At 39.5% G+C, this 19,358-nt stretch overlaps 1 protein-coding gene across 9 annotated transcripts in view; it reads right to left on the reverse strand.

Annotated features, from left to right (window-relative positions):
• Positions 1 to 534: 534 nt before the first annotated feature.
• Positions 535 to 19,358, reverse strand: part of LOC124172622 (gastrula zinc finger protein xLCGF3.1-like) — a 126,345-nt gene continuing 107,521 nt past the window's right edge. For 7 of the 9 annotated variants that reach the window (XM_046552058.1, XM_046552057.1, XM_046552056.1 and 4 more), the window contains 2 exons: positions 5,958 to 6,444; positions 535 to 1,003 (listed from right to left, as the gene is read on the reverse strand). In XM_046552058.1, the coding sequence (XP_046408014.1) occupies positions 5,972 to 6,444 (473 nt within the window). In that variant the 3' untranslated portion in view covers positions 535 to 1,003; positions 5,958 to 5,971. The remainder of the gene's footprint in view (positions 1,004 to 5,957; positions 6,445 to 19,358) is intronic. The other 2 variants (XR_006868219.1, XM_046552063.1) reach the window with 2 other exon arrangements.

Genomic DNA, 19,358 nt, shown 5'->3' on the forward strand with positions numbered 1-19,358 from the left:
GAAGGAGAGGACCCATACAAGTGGGAAACTTGGAATTTATGGTAAAATATCGAGAACAAGAACGAAAGTCCCACCCCGATCGTATTCCCCATGTCACTGCCACCCAACGCAGACCAAAGGCCGACCTGAGAGACCATTGTATGTGTCCTGGAATCCTGGGTAATATTTCTCTGAACATACTGATGATTCTTGTAATACCAAATCAATAAAAAATAACACTTACTTATCCCATGCCGTCATGAAAGCAGGTTCAGGAAAAACCAGGGCTTATATTTTTGAAGTAGGCAACTGACATCTGATTACATACATTTACAGGGATAAGTTAATGTAAATTGTTTCATTGCAGGTAATTGAAGGCGTTGCATTATTTGAGAATTGCTAACCTTAATTATAGCAGGAGCTAAGTGAAAGCGTGGTTAATTAAGTGATTATGATCTCCATTTAAACCTGACTGAGTATTCTCCTATTAAAAATTACTCTGGTTAAGGAACCATCTTGTACCTGGCAAGACATTTTTTAATGAATACCTACAAATTTGTTTTTCCACAGAATTTTTTATTAAATCACCACCATGATGATGTTGTCGGGACACAAGTCACTCTCGGCTGAATCGCCGCCTGATGTAGGGCAGCCTAAAGATAAACTGATACGAGGGACGTAAACTGTTGCATCGGAGACAGATCTGTCTTGGGGGATAACTGGCATCAACAATAAGGGAGTATAAACGCCGCAAATCCTCCAGTAAAGCCCCACTCTTGAAAAAAAATATATAAAAGAAAATCTTATAAAAAGAATTCTATAAAAAACCAGAAATGAGGCAAAACGATGTATATGAATTGACTGTATAGAAACTTCCAGACCAGTAATTAATCACTTTATTAACTAAAAAATCCTGTACCAGAGCCCAGATGGCTAATGGCATCTTCTCTCCGCCTAATATGTATTAGGGCATTTTCTCATCTTCTTTGGCATCAGTTGGACTAAACACTCAACTGCAATTCACCTGGAATGAAAAGAAAATTTTGATCATCTAGCAGTCCAAGAAGATTATCATGAGTGCGTGAAATATATTTGGCAATAAAAATTGTAATCAGTAACTAGAACCCATTATTATTTTATAAATTAATTGGTTAACATTACAAGTATATTGAAAATAACTATCCTGAGCATTTTAAAAATTTAACAATAGGTTTGTGGACCATAGTGAGTTTAGTTCATTTTAACTACAATTTAAGACTATTTACTATGTATCCGCAAAATGCATAATGCTTATAATTTAGAGTATTCAAACAAGAGTAGAAGAAAATATCAGATATCTGACATTCAACTTAAATGATTTTGATCAGCTAATAGTTCATGAATATCATCAGGCATGCGTAAAGTATTTAGATATATGTAAAAATTTGTAATCATATAGCAAATACAATCAGCTGCAATTAAAAAAAAAATCAATTGGTTACAGTCATTCACATACAACAATGACACACAACTTTGTTCTGAATATCCATAAACTTCTAATGTCAAAGGAGGACGTTAAATCAATTGTCGGGAGCACTCAGTTGAATTTGTAAGCAAGTTTGTAGAACGATCTTGTGTGAAACACAGTGTGGAAAAAAAGTAACTGATTTATTTTAAAAAGTGTCGTGTATAAATAGATTTGTGTACAGTGAATGTAAAAAGTGTTCATAATAGGGTGGTTTCCTATTATTTTTTTACTGCCTCTATCAATAGATTATTACTCCTGGAGTACGTATTTCATGCTTCTAGATTTTTAAATGACGATATATATTTTTTGCAATAAAATGAAAAGTGAAAATTTTCAAGCGTGCAAAAACACTACGGCTAAGTATGAATGCTGGGAAATGCCTGTGTGACGTCATTCTGGTTCCAGCTACCGCCGTGTAAAGCCACTATGGAGCAAGGCTATGAGCGCCGCTATGATGCATGCTGCTAGCAGGTAGTAGAGTACCCTGCTAGCTGGTAGCGCTTGGCTTAAATAAGGATTATAAATACCATGTCAAACGAATGAAACATTCCGACCTTAGGCAGTTTTAATAGGTGATTATTAAGAGATGTTTCCCTGAGCTCTGTGCCTCATGCATTGGTAATCTCAGACGATGTAAAACTCCTACCTACTGGTATAGAAACTAGGTCCCTGTGACGTCACGTGGAGTGGCGTCGCATGGGCACCAATCTGGCCTCTTTCAAATGAGGTTAAAATTGACCATTGCCATTCGTCTGAACTGGGATTTCTCAAACCAAATAATTTGTATATCATGAATACACTAATAATGGGTAAGGAATTGCAATCAATGCCTTTCGTTTTCTTTAATGAAGGAAACTACCCTATTGGACATTCTCCATGAAGGAGTAGTGTCAATGATTGAATTTATGTGGTGTGGACATAAAAAGTTTTCAATCCTCCACCTCACTGATAAGCACCATCGAAGATACCGTTGGTAAGTACATGAATCTGAATTTTAGTTATTTTCAATTGTATTGGACAAAATATATTTTTCACTAATGATGTTTCATTAAGTTTTTTTTATGTACTTTCATTCGTGTGGTTCCATGCAATATTTTTTGCACAATTCAACATAATGAAATTTCTGTTTAACAAACCTATCATGGCAGTTCATAGAATTTCGTTATAAAGACATTTCACTGCATTCAAAGAGGGATAATACGTGAAAAATAAGAAAATTCACCACAAAATTCAGCTTCCAAAAAGGCAAAATGTAGTCATACCACACACAGCCATATACTTTAAACGGCATACACTAAATTTGTTATTCATTCTCACCCATTGTTAAACCATAGAACTCTTTTGATAAACTTAAAACTTTGTTAAAATAATCGTGAAAATTATAAACATCATTATTTACACTGTTCGACATAGATTATGTCCTAGAGACATAGTTGGTCGATCTTAGATATATTTTTCATTCTTATTCCAAATCTGTGCTTATATTCTTTTTATGACGTCTATTTCCTTAGGACAGCTTAATGAATATTTTTCCATTTACAGAGGTAGTCATTTAATTCATTCATATCTCGTGATAGCATCATTGGCATAGCCAGGGGGGGTGTCCAGGGGATCCGGATCCCCCCCAGAATATAAAAACAAAATTATTTTCCTTCATAAAAGAAAATGAAACATTGAAAAATCATGAATTTAAAAATTATTTCTTTGATAAATAAAGTTTTGTCGATTATTAAAATTAGTTGAAAAACCATTACTTTGTATCCTGTTTTTCAAACATTTTCCCCCATGGCTTTGGACCTCCCCCCCGAACAAAATTCCTCCCTACACCACTGGATAGCAAGTGAGCAAGTGAAAATGAAACTTTCCTGCCTGCACATGAACGTATTTCATAACCACAGCCCATCTCACACGGTGCAAGATCCAGTATCTGAAACTCATAACACGTTGCAACCTCTCGCGTGGGATCCATCCTCGTGCATGACTCTGACACCTTACGCCGATTAACAACTTGCCACTTGCTCTCTCGTGGGAATTGGTCTCCGCGTATTCCTCCAACACTTAATGCCGTTACACGTTGCAGTATCTTGGCGTGGGAAGGTGTATGACGTGCATAATCATGCGACCTTTTCCGGCCAATAGGAAGATGCCGAGAGGGTCACGAGACGGACGCGACACGGGAGGAAGCCTCTTGGAGGGAATAGACACGGTAAGCCTCTTACGCTGTATCTCGGAGGGGGAGTTTGTACCTGTGCTCTGACAATTAAACGTGTGGAACCAGACTTGTCATCTCATTCTGCCTTCTACGAACCTGGCCCTTCCTATAAGCTTAGTGCTTACATATTTATAATGAAGGTAAAGCAAACAATTTATTTTTATTTGCGTACATTTTCTCTTATTTAAGATTGCTTTCCGGGCTCACTAAGAGCTTTCTTCGCCCGATCTTTTTAGAGATGATAACACGAGTGCACTCGTATTCCCACTGGTCCATATAAGACCTGGAAGTATGAGACGCTTGGAAAAAGGAACACGGAGCTCCCATGATTGCAGCTAGCACACGATCGCATCCGTTTTACGAATGGGATAATAAGCCCTGTGTTTCCTAACATTAAAATGCAGTCATTCTGGTGATTTTGCATACAATTTTATTTATAATGAAGATTGCGGAAAACATCAAATGAGAGTGAAAATCATGCATTGATAATCTGCGACACTGATATGCCACAGCTGGATAATGGGGAGTCTGTAGCTGGGAGGATAATGGGGAGCTGTATTTGGAAAGGGATTATACACAAAAAAAGTAGAAAATTCACCACAAAATTCAGCTTCCATAAAGGCAAAATGTAAAGTCATACCACACTCAGCCAAACATTTTAAACAGCAGGTGGGAGGCATACGACCCAAATTTGTTATTCATTGTCGCGAATTGCTAAACCATAAAACTCCTTTGATAAACTTTTAACTCTGTCAAAATAACTTTGAATACTATATACATTGATCATTAATTACACTGGGGAACAGCCATTTTGCAATCTTAGATATGTGACTTTTTTCTGACTAACTTTTGGTCTCTGAAAGATTCTCCTGGATCATTTTTGGGGTATTACTCTAAAGAATATCGTACGACCATTATTGCAATTCCCTCTCCTGCATGTTCCATTCATCGTGAAATAAAAATGCTGGAAGATGCTCATGTAAAAGTTTTCGGCGAAAGCAAATTTATGAAAATAACATCTGCAAGAAAAAATGAAAATTTGTTCCAACGCAAACAACTAAGATTAATCGAGGAAATTAATTATGCATTTTTAACATGATCACGTGGTTTCGAAGAAAATATTTTGTGAGAACAGAAATTTTTCAGTTGTCATCATCTCCAAGGAAAGGAAACGGAATACATTTTCCGTATTCCATGAAAGATATAACATAGTATCGCCAGAAATGGTTCATCAATTATATCACCTAATTAAACATTTTGATTATGCAATACATGATCGATTTTAACCCTTTTACTGCAGCAGCCTATTTCAGGTGGGATGCACGAAGACTGCCAAGGCTATTTTCCGGAATTAGCAACATTTCAGGTTTAAAAATTTCTCAGCTACTTAATAATATTTAATACTTCTAGATTTTTTCCCAATTCCTAAGATATATTTATATCTTATAACCATAGATAGATTTAGGGGGTTTACTTAAATTACAGCCGATAAAAAGGCCACAATCACAAAAAAGTGAAAAAATTTCGCTCAACCAGCAAGGACCGATATATCAGCCCGTTGGCAGTAAAAGAGTTATATCAATTTTTCAAATTGTTATCTAGGAAATGTTTAAATGTTTGTTCAGAAATACCCCCCCCCACCACCTTACCATCTTCCCCCTACCCCCCCACCTTATCAAACATCTATTTACGCTAGGTCTTTTTGTATCACCCCTTGCGAAATATGGAATCAATAGGGTAGTTACCTTCATCAAAGAAAACGAAATGCATTGACTGCGATTCCTTACCCACCATTAGTGTATTCATACTATACAAATTATTTGGTTTTAGAATTCTCAGTTTAGACGAATGGCAACGGTCAATTTTAACCTCATTTGAAAAAGGCCAGATTGGTGCCCATGCGATGCCACCCCACGTGACGTCACATGGACCTAGTTTCTATACGAGTAGATAGGAGTTATACATCGTCTGACATTACCAATGCATGCATGAGGCACAGAGCTCAGGGAAACGTCTCTTAATAATGACCTATCAAAATTACTTAAGGTCGGAAAGTTTCCTTCGTTTGATAGGGTATTAATAATCCTTATTTAAGCCAAGCGCTACCTGCTAGCAGGGTACTCTGCGACCTGCTAGCAGCCTGCATTGCAGCGGCGCACATACCCTCACCCCAAGGTCACCTCACACGGCGAAAGCGGGAACCAGAATGATATCACACAGAGTTCCAGAGAGCATTTATTACTATTATTATTCCCTCACCCAACGAACAGCGTTCAGTGCATCTTTGCGTGGTGGTTGAGCGTGCTCTTCTGCGAGAAGCGCTTGTGGCACACGCCAAACGCAAAGGGCCTCTCCCCCGTCTGCACCCACAAGAGAGTGTGCAGGCGCCACAGGATCTCTTCTGGGGTCGATACCCGTGATTCTGTTTCCCACCCATGGGTGGCGGCGATGGCAAGGATCCTAGTACGGTTGTACCCAATGTTCCTCGTAGTGGTCGAAAGAGTCGGCCATTCAGACCCCAATGTGAGTAAGAGATGGAGCTCGTGTCCCTCCCACCTGGTGAGCTTCGGGGAGTCCTTGTTGTTTGCCAGGAGCGTAAGCAGCTCCAGAACCTCCTGGTCCGCCGGTGTGGGCAGCATTCCAGGCGCGGTGGCCGGGAGAAGCTGTCGAAAGTCTTGTTCCAGGGAGAGGGCCTGGGGAGCTGGCTGCGATGCCGGAGGCTGTGACTCAAGGTATTGCGATGGTTCTTGTGTGGAAGGCAGCAATGGTTTTGTAATGATAGGAGAAACATCGGCGTAAAAATTTAAATGTCACGCTGAGCGAACAGAAACTACATGACAGAAATAATGAATTCTTAAGGCCGTTTTACACGGGGCATGGAATTGTGCAGATTAGAGCTGCATTAATTTCTAAAGTGGCGTGGATTGCAGGAATGCATGAACGAAATTAGAACAGGGGCTATTCTGCCGTCTCGCATCCACGCATTCTCGCATGTGTTCTAGCAAATCACTGCTTTACACGACGCAATTCTGATTGCGCCTTCGGACGTACGTCAGACTGCGCAATTCCATGTACCCTGTAAAACGACCTTTAAAATAGTAAAAGAAGAGATTTGTTAATATTGTCAAGCCTATGATTTTTCCAAAGCCCTTGAAAGAGTTCTGATGCCCTGAAATATTATAATCACCTGGAAAGCATCAACAATCTCAATTACAACATCAACATATTACCCCACAAGCCGTCCCAATAGGTGCATGGCCGAGGGTGAAATCAATTTTTTCAGGCTGTGTAACTGATTAAATTTGTATATGAGAGTGTATGGGTTGGAGAACAAGGGGATGTCATTGCCAAATTCGACCCAGAAATATGAATGTGAAATGTCAAATCAAGTCATCGCACAAATTCAATAGAGTTGAATAGTTTTTGCAGATTGCTGCGTGGAGCAAAAGCAGACTTTTTTCAGGCGTTTCATCATCAAATTAACAGAGTATTCTGAAAAGACAAAAAGGCCCACATGATTCCACGATATCACAGCTTCACAGGTAAGCAGACACCCTCGGGGAACTTCAGAGAATCTCTCACAAATTGGATGAGAGAAAATTTAGAATTCCTTACACCTCCAATTCGAAGCATTTTCCATGAGAGGAGACTTTCAGTTCACGACTTTACCTGTGCGGTTTGATGGCACTATGGCTCTTAGCGTGCTGGTTCAGGTCACTCGCCTTGACGTACCGTCGTCCGCAATCCCCACACGCAAAGGGGAGCTCCCCCGAGTGGAGAAATTTTACAACATTCCAAGTTATTACCACGATGGATAAGAATTTTAAAACACCCAAAATTACTTATATATACTTTTAAATAATATTATATTTATGTATATAAAAGGACAAGAAATACAGGCGGTCCCCGACTTTCGCACACATTGCGTTCCCGAAAATGTGTAAGAAAGTCGAACCATTGACTTCTATACTAATTAGGGGTTACGTTCCAAAAGAGCGTAATATGCGTGCTAAAACCTTTTTTTCACGGATTCTATTTCAATTCACTAAATTTTAATAACATATGTTAATACAATTCCTCAAATCATCTAATTTCTTTCGAAAATACGCAGAAAATGTAAATAAAAGTTAAAAAAAAAAAAAAGAAATGCGTTGACTATCGAGTGAAACATCATTTGGCATTTGGAAACTTGGCGTTTAAGTTGACATTCCACTTATTACGTCCACTATAAATAGAAAGACATATCAAGAAGCATAACAAAATGTAATAGTTGAACCCGCGCTCTGAGCTCGGCTTCTAGCCCAGTTCCCCGCCACAGAGTGAACGCGTAAGCTAATACGCCCCATTTCCCTTCTCTTGCAACTGGTCATAGCCAAAGTAGTGTGCCCCAAAAAGAAAAAAGTGAGTGTTTCGTGCTCTCTCTCCCTATCTCTCGTCCGAAGAAGAGGAAGGACCAGTGAATTGTGTCAATCACTCATTGTTTAATGATTTCTCAAAATTGCATTGACGATAATTCGTCTTTTTCAAACAAACTGATATTGCTCACGAGTGTTGATCTCATCATTACAGATGGGTAGATATTTAAATTGCCTTAAAGACTAAAATACTGCTTTTGTGCTCGAAGGCATTACTGAATTATTCGCAATTTCATTGTGTAATCAATATTATGTACGAGGGCTTATTAAGTGTTTGAGTATATTTGTGTTTAAGGGTATATTTTTTTTGTGTGTTTCTTTTGGAGGGGTATTTCAAATGTTTATGGGATTATTTCTTTTTGTTGTATTGTTGACGGTTCATTAAAAGTTACTTATGGTAAAAGGAAAAGAACCGGAATATAATTTATTTAAGGTGGGAATTTGGTCACCGCAGGTAGCGATTCTTCTGCCCCCCACCAATTTTACTAGCTTTATAGCAAATCCAACGGCGTTGGTCGCCCGAAACCGAAGTTCCCTAACAAATTCTTACGTGTCTTCTCGTTTGTGCAACCCACTCGTCCTAACGGATCGAAGGAAAGGAGGTGGGGGGGTTTTGGGCTAAACCAAACCTGGGAGGCGGGACCGGCACACTATATATACCTTTGCACATATTTATTGATATTACATTACTAAGCTATTACCAAACCTATTTACCATTAATTTTGATTTATTAAATAAAAATAATTTTTGCTAAGATTTTCAATGTCAGTTTTTTTAATACAACTGTAAATTGATTTAGATATGTGAACCATTTCTTTGAATATTCTTTTTCTCAAATTAACCTCATGATCTAAAATTTCGTCACTGTCAAAATCAAAAACATGGCCATTGCTTATGCTATGGCTAGCAAGAGCACACAATGGGTGCTTTCCATTCATTGACACACGTCAACACAAGTCGACTTGCATCGCCGTTTCCGTGTTCCATTCTATGTGTGTCTCCGACTGTTGTGACACAAGTCAACAAACGATAACGCGCAGGAATTGGAGAGTTATAAACAGTTACCGCGAGTCGACACTAGTCGGCTCATGAGTCGCATGAATGGAAAGCACCCAGTGTTATACCACCATTTGCTGATGACTTGTGAAACTAACTTTTAAAGGCTGTAAAATCGTACATCCGAGTCTTTTTCTTGCATTTTTTCAATCTCAATGTTTCATGTTTTCTAGTATGTTTTCACTAAAATATTTAATTCTGTCGTTCTGTTTTTATGACCGAATCTACTTCACATGCTTAGTAAAAAGATTATGATTCTCAAGATTAGTATTGTTTACCCTCACAATCTACTTCACGTGATATGGTATAAACGTTTAAACGAGTTTACTGTGAAAATGTTAGGGTCTCTTAATTCCACCAGCAATACATATTATACACTTTTTCAGCGGTGGATGGGAGTGGAGACCATAAGTTGCACTAATGACATTGGCGAAGTAGTACACAGTAAGTTACGATTATTTGCAGACGACGCTGTAGTTTACAGAGAAATTCGTTCCAGCAAAGATATAGATGAACTAACGAATGACCTTGCTGCTATCCAAGCTTGGTGCGATGCTTGGCAGTTAGAATTAAATTTGGAAAAATGCGTCGTAATGAATTTCTGGAAGAAGAATAACTCCCTACAGCGTAACTATGTCATTCGGGGCACGCAGTTAAAGGCAGTTGAATCTGTGAAATATCTAGGGGTTAGACTCAATAATGATCTATCGTGGAATAAACATATTCGAGAAATAACCGGTCAAGCTAATCGTAAAATGGGTTTTGTTAAAAGAATATTAGGAAAGTGCGACGACAAAGTGAGATAAATTAGCTACTTTTCCCTCGTTATACCACATTTGGAATACGCTGCCAGTGTTTGGGACCCTCATGAAAAAGGCTTAATAACAGAGTTAGAACGCGTGCAAAGAAGAGCTGCCAGGTATGTGAAAGGTCGTTACGATAGTCTTGTTAGTGTAACTGACCTCTTAGATAAACTCGGATGGGAATCTCTGTCGGACCGTAGATTGAAAAATAGACTGAACCTTTTAGATAAATTCAAGAGCAATGTCTTTTCTGACGAGGTTAACCATATCTTGCGGACGCCAACGTACTACGGAAGATCAGATCATATAAATAAAATAAGAGAGATAGATTGCAGAACAGACAGATTCCGAATGTCATTTTTTCCACGATCAATAAGAGATTATAACGGCAGCAATAGAACGCGTAAATAGATTGCATGACTTGTAGTGTAGCCTACTAACCTATGTAAAACTTACTGCATGTTTCTGAATTTCTATTCTATATTCTATTTCTAACAGCATATAGTAGTATAGTTTGTTATTATACGGGACGTTTCTTGGACGGTGTGGTGTGCATGTGGGAGTCCAAATGCATGCTGCATGCTGGTGATTGATCACCCCCTGCCAAACACCCTAGAGGTGGCTCGCAGGGTAATTTGTAGATGTAGATGTAATGACCATGCTTTTATTTTCGGATGATGTCACGGTCTCCACCGCGACTCCTGCACATGCCAGCAAGCCGTAGGAAAATTTTAGCTATGCGGTCTCAATGCGCTCCGACCACCTCAGAGGAACAGGTTCTGGCATTCCCCTCCCCCTTTTCCTCTTCCCCTACCTCCCCTCCTCACCTCCCCTCCCCTCCCGGGAGTCCTCCCTTCCTGGCGACATGCGCAAACGACCGTCGCTCTTGCACTGCTCAGACTTGCGAGTAATAGGTCCTCTCCGCAAAGCTGCAGTTCCGCCCTGCTCAGATTTCGGGTTTTTTTTTGTAGTGCAGAGAGCTGCTACTCTCTGGTTGGCGTTAGTCGCCATGTGGCTGTGAGGTGGATTTTCTCTTCCTCGCCCAAAAAGCTGATGGTGCATGCAGCCATTCCTTAATTTTTTTGTAATGACAGGAGTCATCATTTTATTTTATTTTCACCTCGTCTTACAAAGTGTGGTAAGATGAAGAGATGAAGTTGCTGGAGAGTGAATGTGTGTTAAGTCTAGAAACTTCCCCATTGGAGGCTTGTTTGTGTATGGAGGAAATTCATCATTACTCCCAGAATTTTAATGAGCTTGTATTAATGTCTTGTAGAAATACAACTTGTATCTGTTACATTTCATCTCGTCGTAAAAGGTTGTGACGTACCTACCTTGGTGGTGCATCCAATGCATGCACCTGGCGCCCTATTTGTCTACCTCTCAACCAAGGTTTAAGGTTTTGGAGAACCAACCCCATCTCTACCAGCATCGGTACGTTCACTGAGTCTAAGCTACGCCCGGGCGACAGACAAGTAAATTTTTAGTAAATTTAAAAAATTCCTGAATTTTTCCCATAAGAAAAGCATTGGAAACGTTCAAAAAATCATAAAAAATACTAAATATCAATTCGTCGCAATGTCAACCGTACCAAAAAATTGACCAAAAAATCTTGTTTGTGTCTATTGAATATCATGTTCCTCAGACGTTGAAAAGTACAAAATAAAAGAGAAAAAGTTTTAGTCTCATGAGGCTCCCATGTTAATTCAAGTCAATATATCTTGAAAACTAATCGACTTTTTCAAGTTTTCAGATTTTTCCTCCCAATGAATTTTTATTTTTACTTTTACGTCCAATAAGCCAAATACCCACACCTATCACAGTTTGGGCTGCGACTTTTGATGAATCAGTCAATCACATATTTTAACATGTATTAAACGAGGTAAGAAGAAAAAAAAATAATTATACATAAGATGTAGTACTGAAGTTCTCATATGTTGTCTTGTGCACGCCTGTAGCATTAATTAATTTGGTCAGAATATGCATTTTAAAAGCATATTCAAAATTTCAGCGATATTTACGAGATCACTCAAAGGTTATTTGTGCTGTCTTTCTTTGAAAACATGGGGGTATCCAGCTAGCAGCAGCTAGACCCCCCTAGAAGTGAAAATAATTTTAATTCAAAACGAAATTTTTGAATAAATTTCCTTTTGAAGAAAAATGATTTAAGTTTAAGACAGGGATCTTAAAAAAAAGATCATTAGTTAGCCAAACAAATAATAATAAGAACTAATAAATTTTCTTACAATTTTGGTCTCATTGACCTTTTCTGTGCTAAAATGTTACAACTTAAAAGACCATGGCTCGTCTCCCCCCTCACCCCCCTAGTTTAGATCCTGGGTATGCTGTTGCTTGAAAACTTATATATTTTATCATAATAGGGTAGTTTCCTTCATCAAAGAAAACGAAATACACCCATGTCTCGTATAGCGCCAGGGATGCGTTCCTTGGGGTCTTTGCCCTATACAAATTTCCGCCATACGAGAGCGTTTTAACATTGGGAAGATAGGGATACGTTCCTGCAGGCCCGGAATGGCCCGCCGGCCCATTGGCCCGTGGGCCGGTGCGCCCTTAGACCAACGTGGTCTAAGGGTGCACCCTTAGAAAAATGCGTTCCTGCGCACGCAAGGCGCAAGTACGTCTTTTCTAAAAGGTGCTCCAGTCAATTAAAAACCCAACACTTGTATACAAAAACAACTTATACTGATAATACAGTAACTAAGACGACAGCGACATGCTATGATTGCAATGACACGCTGCGCCATTGCTAAGGTTTGCGCGTTACGAGACAACATTGGCAGCTGTGGTGGCGCTGAATGCAGACCTATGATGCAGACGACATGGCGCCAAATGAGAGGCGATTGTTCTTCGAGTTTTTCCAGCGGCTATTAGGGATTACTCGGAAGGGTGTTGCCTATTTTTTTATATTTTCTCTGATTTTTAATTTCTACCTCTTAAAATATGCTCTGGGGTGCAGAATGGATATTCTAAAAATTTCAGCTCAATTGTTTAACATTTAGAGGTCGCTCAAAGAGCATAAATGCAATAACATTAAATTTTCCCGATTTTTTGAAGTAACATCATTTTCAGGGGTAACGCACGATTTTGCAGATCTTTAGAAACAAAGTTTGCTCCATTTTATCGTCCGCTCAACAGTTTTCCAGGAATACAATACTTTTCCGCGAGCTACAGCAGCGCGTCACACCCCTGACGGCGAGCTGGTCGCTCGCAGGCCGCATCACGGTCAACTGATAAGTCCTCACTGCCTTACTCCCCCTCGTGCCTTCCCTAACGAGACGTGCGTAGCCAACTGACCCTGAGGCCTTGCCGGCAGCCGAATTTATACATGCTCCTGCGAGTGACTCTTGTCCTCCGAGTGACGCGGGCACGGGCCGTTATCAGGGACGTCAGGATTACCCAGTCTACGTCACCGGCCAACGGCATTAGTCGTGCCCTTGTGAGTCATGCCCGATATCTAAATTCATGGAATTAGGGTGATGCATGGGACACTCATAGCTCCGATGCTATCTTCGATACGAGGGAATGATGAGTACATACCCTCGACACCATTTCGAAGGATCCCCAATTATAAATAACAATACCACCCACAGGAAGTACACCCGACGAGGATTTCAACACACTGCCTGAAAGAAAACCACACAGTATGAATGACTCTAGTGGACTGAAGCACATGTGGTTTCGAAGCTCCATCAAGAGACGAGAAAATATCTCGAAGGGGTCCTGGAATATGCTGACTGTTTAGAAGGAATCTTATCTTTGTTGATTACTGTCCAGAAAAAATAAATAAATTCAGAGCGAAGAACATGGCCCCTTCGCTTAGGACGTTTAGCACTAACGATGCGGACCAAACACACCTGGGGCTCGAGGAGACGACACACAAGGAGAAGACGGAGAGAAGGCAGTGAGCTTAGAAGATACCGTATCTCAATCCTAAGTAGCTGACCCTTCTTGACGCCTCGCAAGCAGAATAGGCGGCAGTTTTCAAGATAGTACAGTTGAAGGAAGTCGTTGAGTTTTTGGATCGAATTCGTAAATGCGCTAGTTTAAAACGAAATTTCATCCAAACATTTAAAAAAATCCTGAAGGCATAAAGTCGCTATGTATATATTATTGAAGAGGAAAAACATTTCTTCAAAAGATAGAGTAATTAGTTTTAATTAAAAATAAAATATCTGGCGGAGAATAAATATCATATACAATAGGTCAGGAAGCGTACTGGGTCCCATGACGGCGGCATACGAAATTTAAAGGGCGCGTACTGGGTGCGCATGGCGGCGTTGAGGGGTTAAGCATTTTACACGAGGAAATAAATGTCAAAATACTACGGAGACTTAGCATTCTGGCGAGACTCGATATGAGCAGCAGAGCTTCTCGGAAGTTGATGCGGTATTTTATTCCGAAAACATATTTCAAGTTAAAATTTATGAGTTGTGCTATAAATTCTATTGTTACAGTCACATACAAAGGGATATTTTCTCAGGATATTTGGTTTCTCTCTGATTGCAATTCGAATTCATCTTTTTATCTCCTTGGAACTTCCAAAGATGGACTGAAAATAATTTAAGAAAATCCGGTGGAAAAACGCGTGTATTTTGCAAAACGCCTCAGATTGTCCGCTAGCACTTGACAGCAGGAGAGGGAGTAAAGCGACCTACCTGTTGAAAATAAGGAGTTGGATGAAGCCGAGTATCAAATGGGCGTACCGCTGAAATGGCGTTTGGTAGATAAGAATGTATACATCCGACAGAAATCCATCGTTGCAGTGTAAATGCCTAGACGGCATGAAATCTTTTTTCGCAAGGTGGTGTGTCCCCTTAGAATATTTGACAGAGATGTTAGTTGAATGAACTGTATGCCCAATTGATTCCATAAAATTAAAATATTCTATTAATCAGCTTAATTCCTGTTTGAATCCTTCAAAGGAAATTAAAATTACTCCCCAAAATCTAGGGCTTCCTGCTGCATAGGCAACTGAGTCAAAAATTCTCGCATTCTTCGTTTAGTATTCGAGATATTCGAAATCCGAGGTATTCGAGCAATGATTTAATATTCGAATTCGATATTCGAGTTTGAGAAATCTGCTATTCGACCCATCTCTATATTTTGATTTACTTGATTTTGGTAATATCCATTAATTTGTTGTAAGATTACTTCTGACTACACAAGAAACTTCAATAATCATGTATTGCCGATATTTGGCCTTGGACCTTCACTCCCACATTCGTGTCACCGTCAATAATTTATGGTGGACTTATCCACAAAACTAGACATACCGTATTTGCACGAATCTAAGACGAACACGATTCTAAGACGACCCCCCTTTTTTGGAACTCCACTATGGGAAAAAAATTTTTTTGGGGAAAACGATGAATGCGGGAATGTTTTGCTATGTTGCCTATGTCCCAGGAAACGCAGGATTTTTGGCGCGTAATGACAGGAATAGTGGTACTTTATCGAGACATTTAGGTCTTATTGTTGATTCGACTAATAGTTTCTTCGGAGGGGCCGTGGTCCGAAGACGAATAAAATTAAACTAGTGAAAATGTAACCTGACTTTATTAAACCCACACGCAAAACACTCCGTGGTATGAAGGCAAGCCACCCTGGAAAGTAGGTAACCACTCGTACGAGCTATGCTATCGCATTCGGCGTACGCAAAGCATACTGCAGGGGGTGAAGCATGACCATATGACTGCGCCATGAAATGTTTTGTCCCAAAGATAGGGCAACTTACCCATTCTTCTCTAATTAGCGTAGCGTCAGATGGGCGGATGAATTCGGATTGTTAGTAGGGAGGAACAAAATATCCTAAGATATCCCTTCCTCAGCAACTCTGACAAGTGAGACTTATGGTTTAACTCGTAAATTGACAACTGATAATAACCTGATATCCTGTTTTCGGAAAAAAATGCCGCATTAACTGCCGAGAAGCTCAGCTACGAGGATATAGAGTTTCCCCAAAAATCATTATCGTATTTTTCCAATTAGTTCCTTGCAAATACTTAAATAACGTTAGAAATACTTCATGCTTGGTCTCATTCTTTTTTGAATTACGAGCACATTGAAAATATTCCAGCCTAATAAAAGTATAATACCAATTGCCGAAATTCATTGTGAGACACCTTTTGAGCTAATAGGTGATTGCATGCAGCGGTTGACCGCCAGAAACTGGGAACTTTGAAGCAAGTAGGCTGAAAAAGGTTAGCGGGTGAGAAAATGGGGGGTGTGAAACGCATTTCTATTGTTCTCGTGTAACGTGATATTTATTTATTTCGTCTCATTTTCGTCAAAAGATGGATGGAGGAAAAATTATACATCGGGACCACGATCTTCAAACAAACAATGCGGGGAAAGCGATACTTCGGAGATGCAGGAAAAAGTTACATTGTCTATATGGAACTTTATTTGGGACCAGAAACGGCAAACAATGAATGTGGGAAAATGATTAATACGGGTACAATAGATCGGGGTTCCACTGAATAACTTTTCTTTTGAAAGCTGCAGTGTAGTAATTTATTTTCTCTGCCATCGTAATACTCTGAAAGGCACGGAATCACAACTGAATCAATCTGTCTAATCAGAGGCAAATCATGTTGCCTTCTTACCGTTGCTCTGAGAAAAGTGCAACGACTTCGTAGCAGTTTATTCCGCGACGGCATTGAGGCTTTAACGTTACAATTTAGGTAAATTGTAACCAATCACACGAACATTTTGTGAGTTGATCGAGCTTTAACTTGAATGGAGCCAAACCCAGGGTAAAGCAGGCAATCTCGCGGACACGGCAAAAGTGCACCCGGCGGCTGATCGGCACGCGCCGAATCTTTGCCCGCTGCCCAAAAATGAAATTTTTTTACTTGAACGCAAAATTAAATATGCTAAATTACTGTTAAGCTATTTTTGACGTTGATTTTTCGTTGTATTGCTATCAGGTGGCAACCTCAGGTGTCTATAATTTTTCCGACGTAAATTATGCAACCCGCTTGACGTCAAAAATTTTGCATCCGATTCTAAGGCGATCCCTCTTTTCTGCAGGAGTTGCGAGGGAAAAAAACCTCGTCTTAGATTCGTGCATATACGGTATTTCTTTAAAGCGATTATTGAGGACATTTTCGCATACATACATTTCTTTTTTAGGGAACAATGGAAGCAGAAAGGCCAAAGAAAAAAAGAAAATCAGGAAATGGATACAGAAAAGATTAATACGATAGGCAGAGGGAAAAAGTTGCTCAAAATTTGCCAAAGATAACCACTTTTTATGGTCATGGTTTACAGCCAAGTTATTCTTCCAATGCTGATGGAGAATCGGGGAGGACTATCGAAAACTTAAAAAAATCTCATGTTCAGAATATTCCGTGGCGGAGGATGACCCGGGGAGTGATATTCAAGTGGATTTGTTAGTTTCCGAAGTGAAAGTAGTACAGCCAAGTGAACCGGCAGCAGCGACAGACAAAACAGACAATGAAGTTTCACTGACAGTACAGAGTCAAACAAATGAAGAGTTAATGTTGGACAACGAAAATGACAAGTACTATAAAAAGCCAAATCGGACAGACTTGGACATTGCTTCGTTTTTCCAGTTTCATCCTGTTCAGTTTGACAGAAACGCCAAACGACTGCCTTTTAGTGAAAGCATTTTTACGGTAGATACTGATGGCGAAAAATTTAAACGCAGCTGGCTTACTTACAACACTAGTTCAAAAAAGTTGTTTTGCAGTATATGCTTAGTTTTTACGGATTGTTCATCAGTTTCCTGCCAGGGGTTTGACCGTTACAGACATTTGATACAAACTGTACTTGAACATGAGGCTTCAGTATCGCACAAAGAATCAGTTAAGGCTAAGGTGGCGCATGACAGGGGATCGACCATCGACAAGCAAGTTTTTGAAAAGCAGCTTGCAAAAAGACAGAAAGAAGTATTCGATCGAAGGCAAGTGGTGTCTGCTATTATAGATGTTATAAAACTTATTGGAAAACAAGTCCTTGCTTACAGGACATCAGAAGAAAGTGCCCATTCCCTTGATAACCATTCATTGAACCATGGAAAATTTTTTAGATATAATCCTTCTTCTCTGCAATTATGACAGAAACTTAGAAAATCATGTGCAAAAAACCATTCAAACGAGTAAAGCTGCGTTAAAATCAGCAGACGATGATGATATTTCTAAAGCCATAGGAAGGGGAAGCCAGGTGACATTTCTGAGTAAAACCACCGTTAATAAAATAATGAGCATTATAAAATGTTTGATCTAATCAATTATCGCTCATGAAGTAAAGCAAGCTACGTCGTACTCTGTTTTAATGGACTCAACTACAGATGTCTCTGGTTTTGACCAATGTGTCATTGTTTTACAATACTTGTTGGGAACGGAAGTAGAAGAAAGAATTTTTGGCTTACAGAACGTGCAGTCGTCGTCAACAGGAGAAAGTTTATTCAAGACATTTACCGAAGTAATAAGGGAAGCAGGACTTGATATCAACAACTGCATTGCCAACTCATCTGATGGAGCTGCAAACATGAGTGGTCAATATAAGGGCGTTTCAGCCAGGCTGCAAGAGCAGATCCCACACCACATTCATACGTGGTGTTATGTATTCCCATTCCCTAAACTTGGTTATGGTAGACGCATCACAAGTTGTGACGGCTTCGATTTCGTTTTTTGGTTTACTGCAGCAAACTCAAGTGTTTGTAAGGGAATCTCACAAGAGACTAGATATTTGTTTGGAGCAACATCCAAGTTACAGGTTGGGTGCTATTGGTGCAACTAGATGGAGATCAAAGAGTGACGCCACTTCCAAGATCTTTGGCTATTTCTGGATGAAATTGGTGGAAGATGAAGGAAAACAACCTAAAACTGTGTACATAGAGTCGATCATTTCTCTTTCTATCGTGGCAAATACCCAAGAATTCAGTTCCAAAACAAGAAATGAAGCAAACAGTCTTCTTCAAAAGTTTTTGTCGTTTGAAACAATCCTAACTGCTATGATTTTCTTGATTATTTTCAAATCAACAACGCCTTTGTCGGACTATCTTCAAACAAAAAATTTGGATCATGCACAGGCTTGGAATTTGATTTCATCAGCTCAAGACAGTCTTCAGAGAATTAGAGAAGAGTTTTCAGGCATTGTCCATGCTGCAAAACACTTTGTCAAGTTCATGTCAAAAAGTCTGCTTAATAAAATCGAAGAAAATCCAATTTTGGATCAATATTCCAACAACATCAGCATAGAGAGTGAATTGCCAGCCAGGAGACAGAAGAAACGGAAAAAAATGCCAGATGAAACAAGTGATGAGGTCGTAGAAACTCCATTCAGCAGTGAAGGTGGTTTTAAAGTTAATGTGTTTTATGTGGTTGTTGACCAAATTA

The sequence above is a fragment of the Ischnura elegans genome (assembly GCF_921293095.1).
Source record: "Ischnura elegans chromosome 13 unlocalized genomic scaffold, ioIscEleg1.1 SUPER_13_unloc_2, whole genome shotgun sequence".
In the NCBI taxonomy this organism is placed as follows: Eukaryota; Metazoa; Arthropoda; class Insecta; order Odonata; family Coenagrionidae; genus Ischnura; species Ischnura elegans.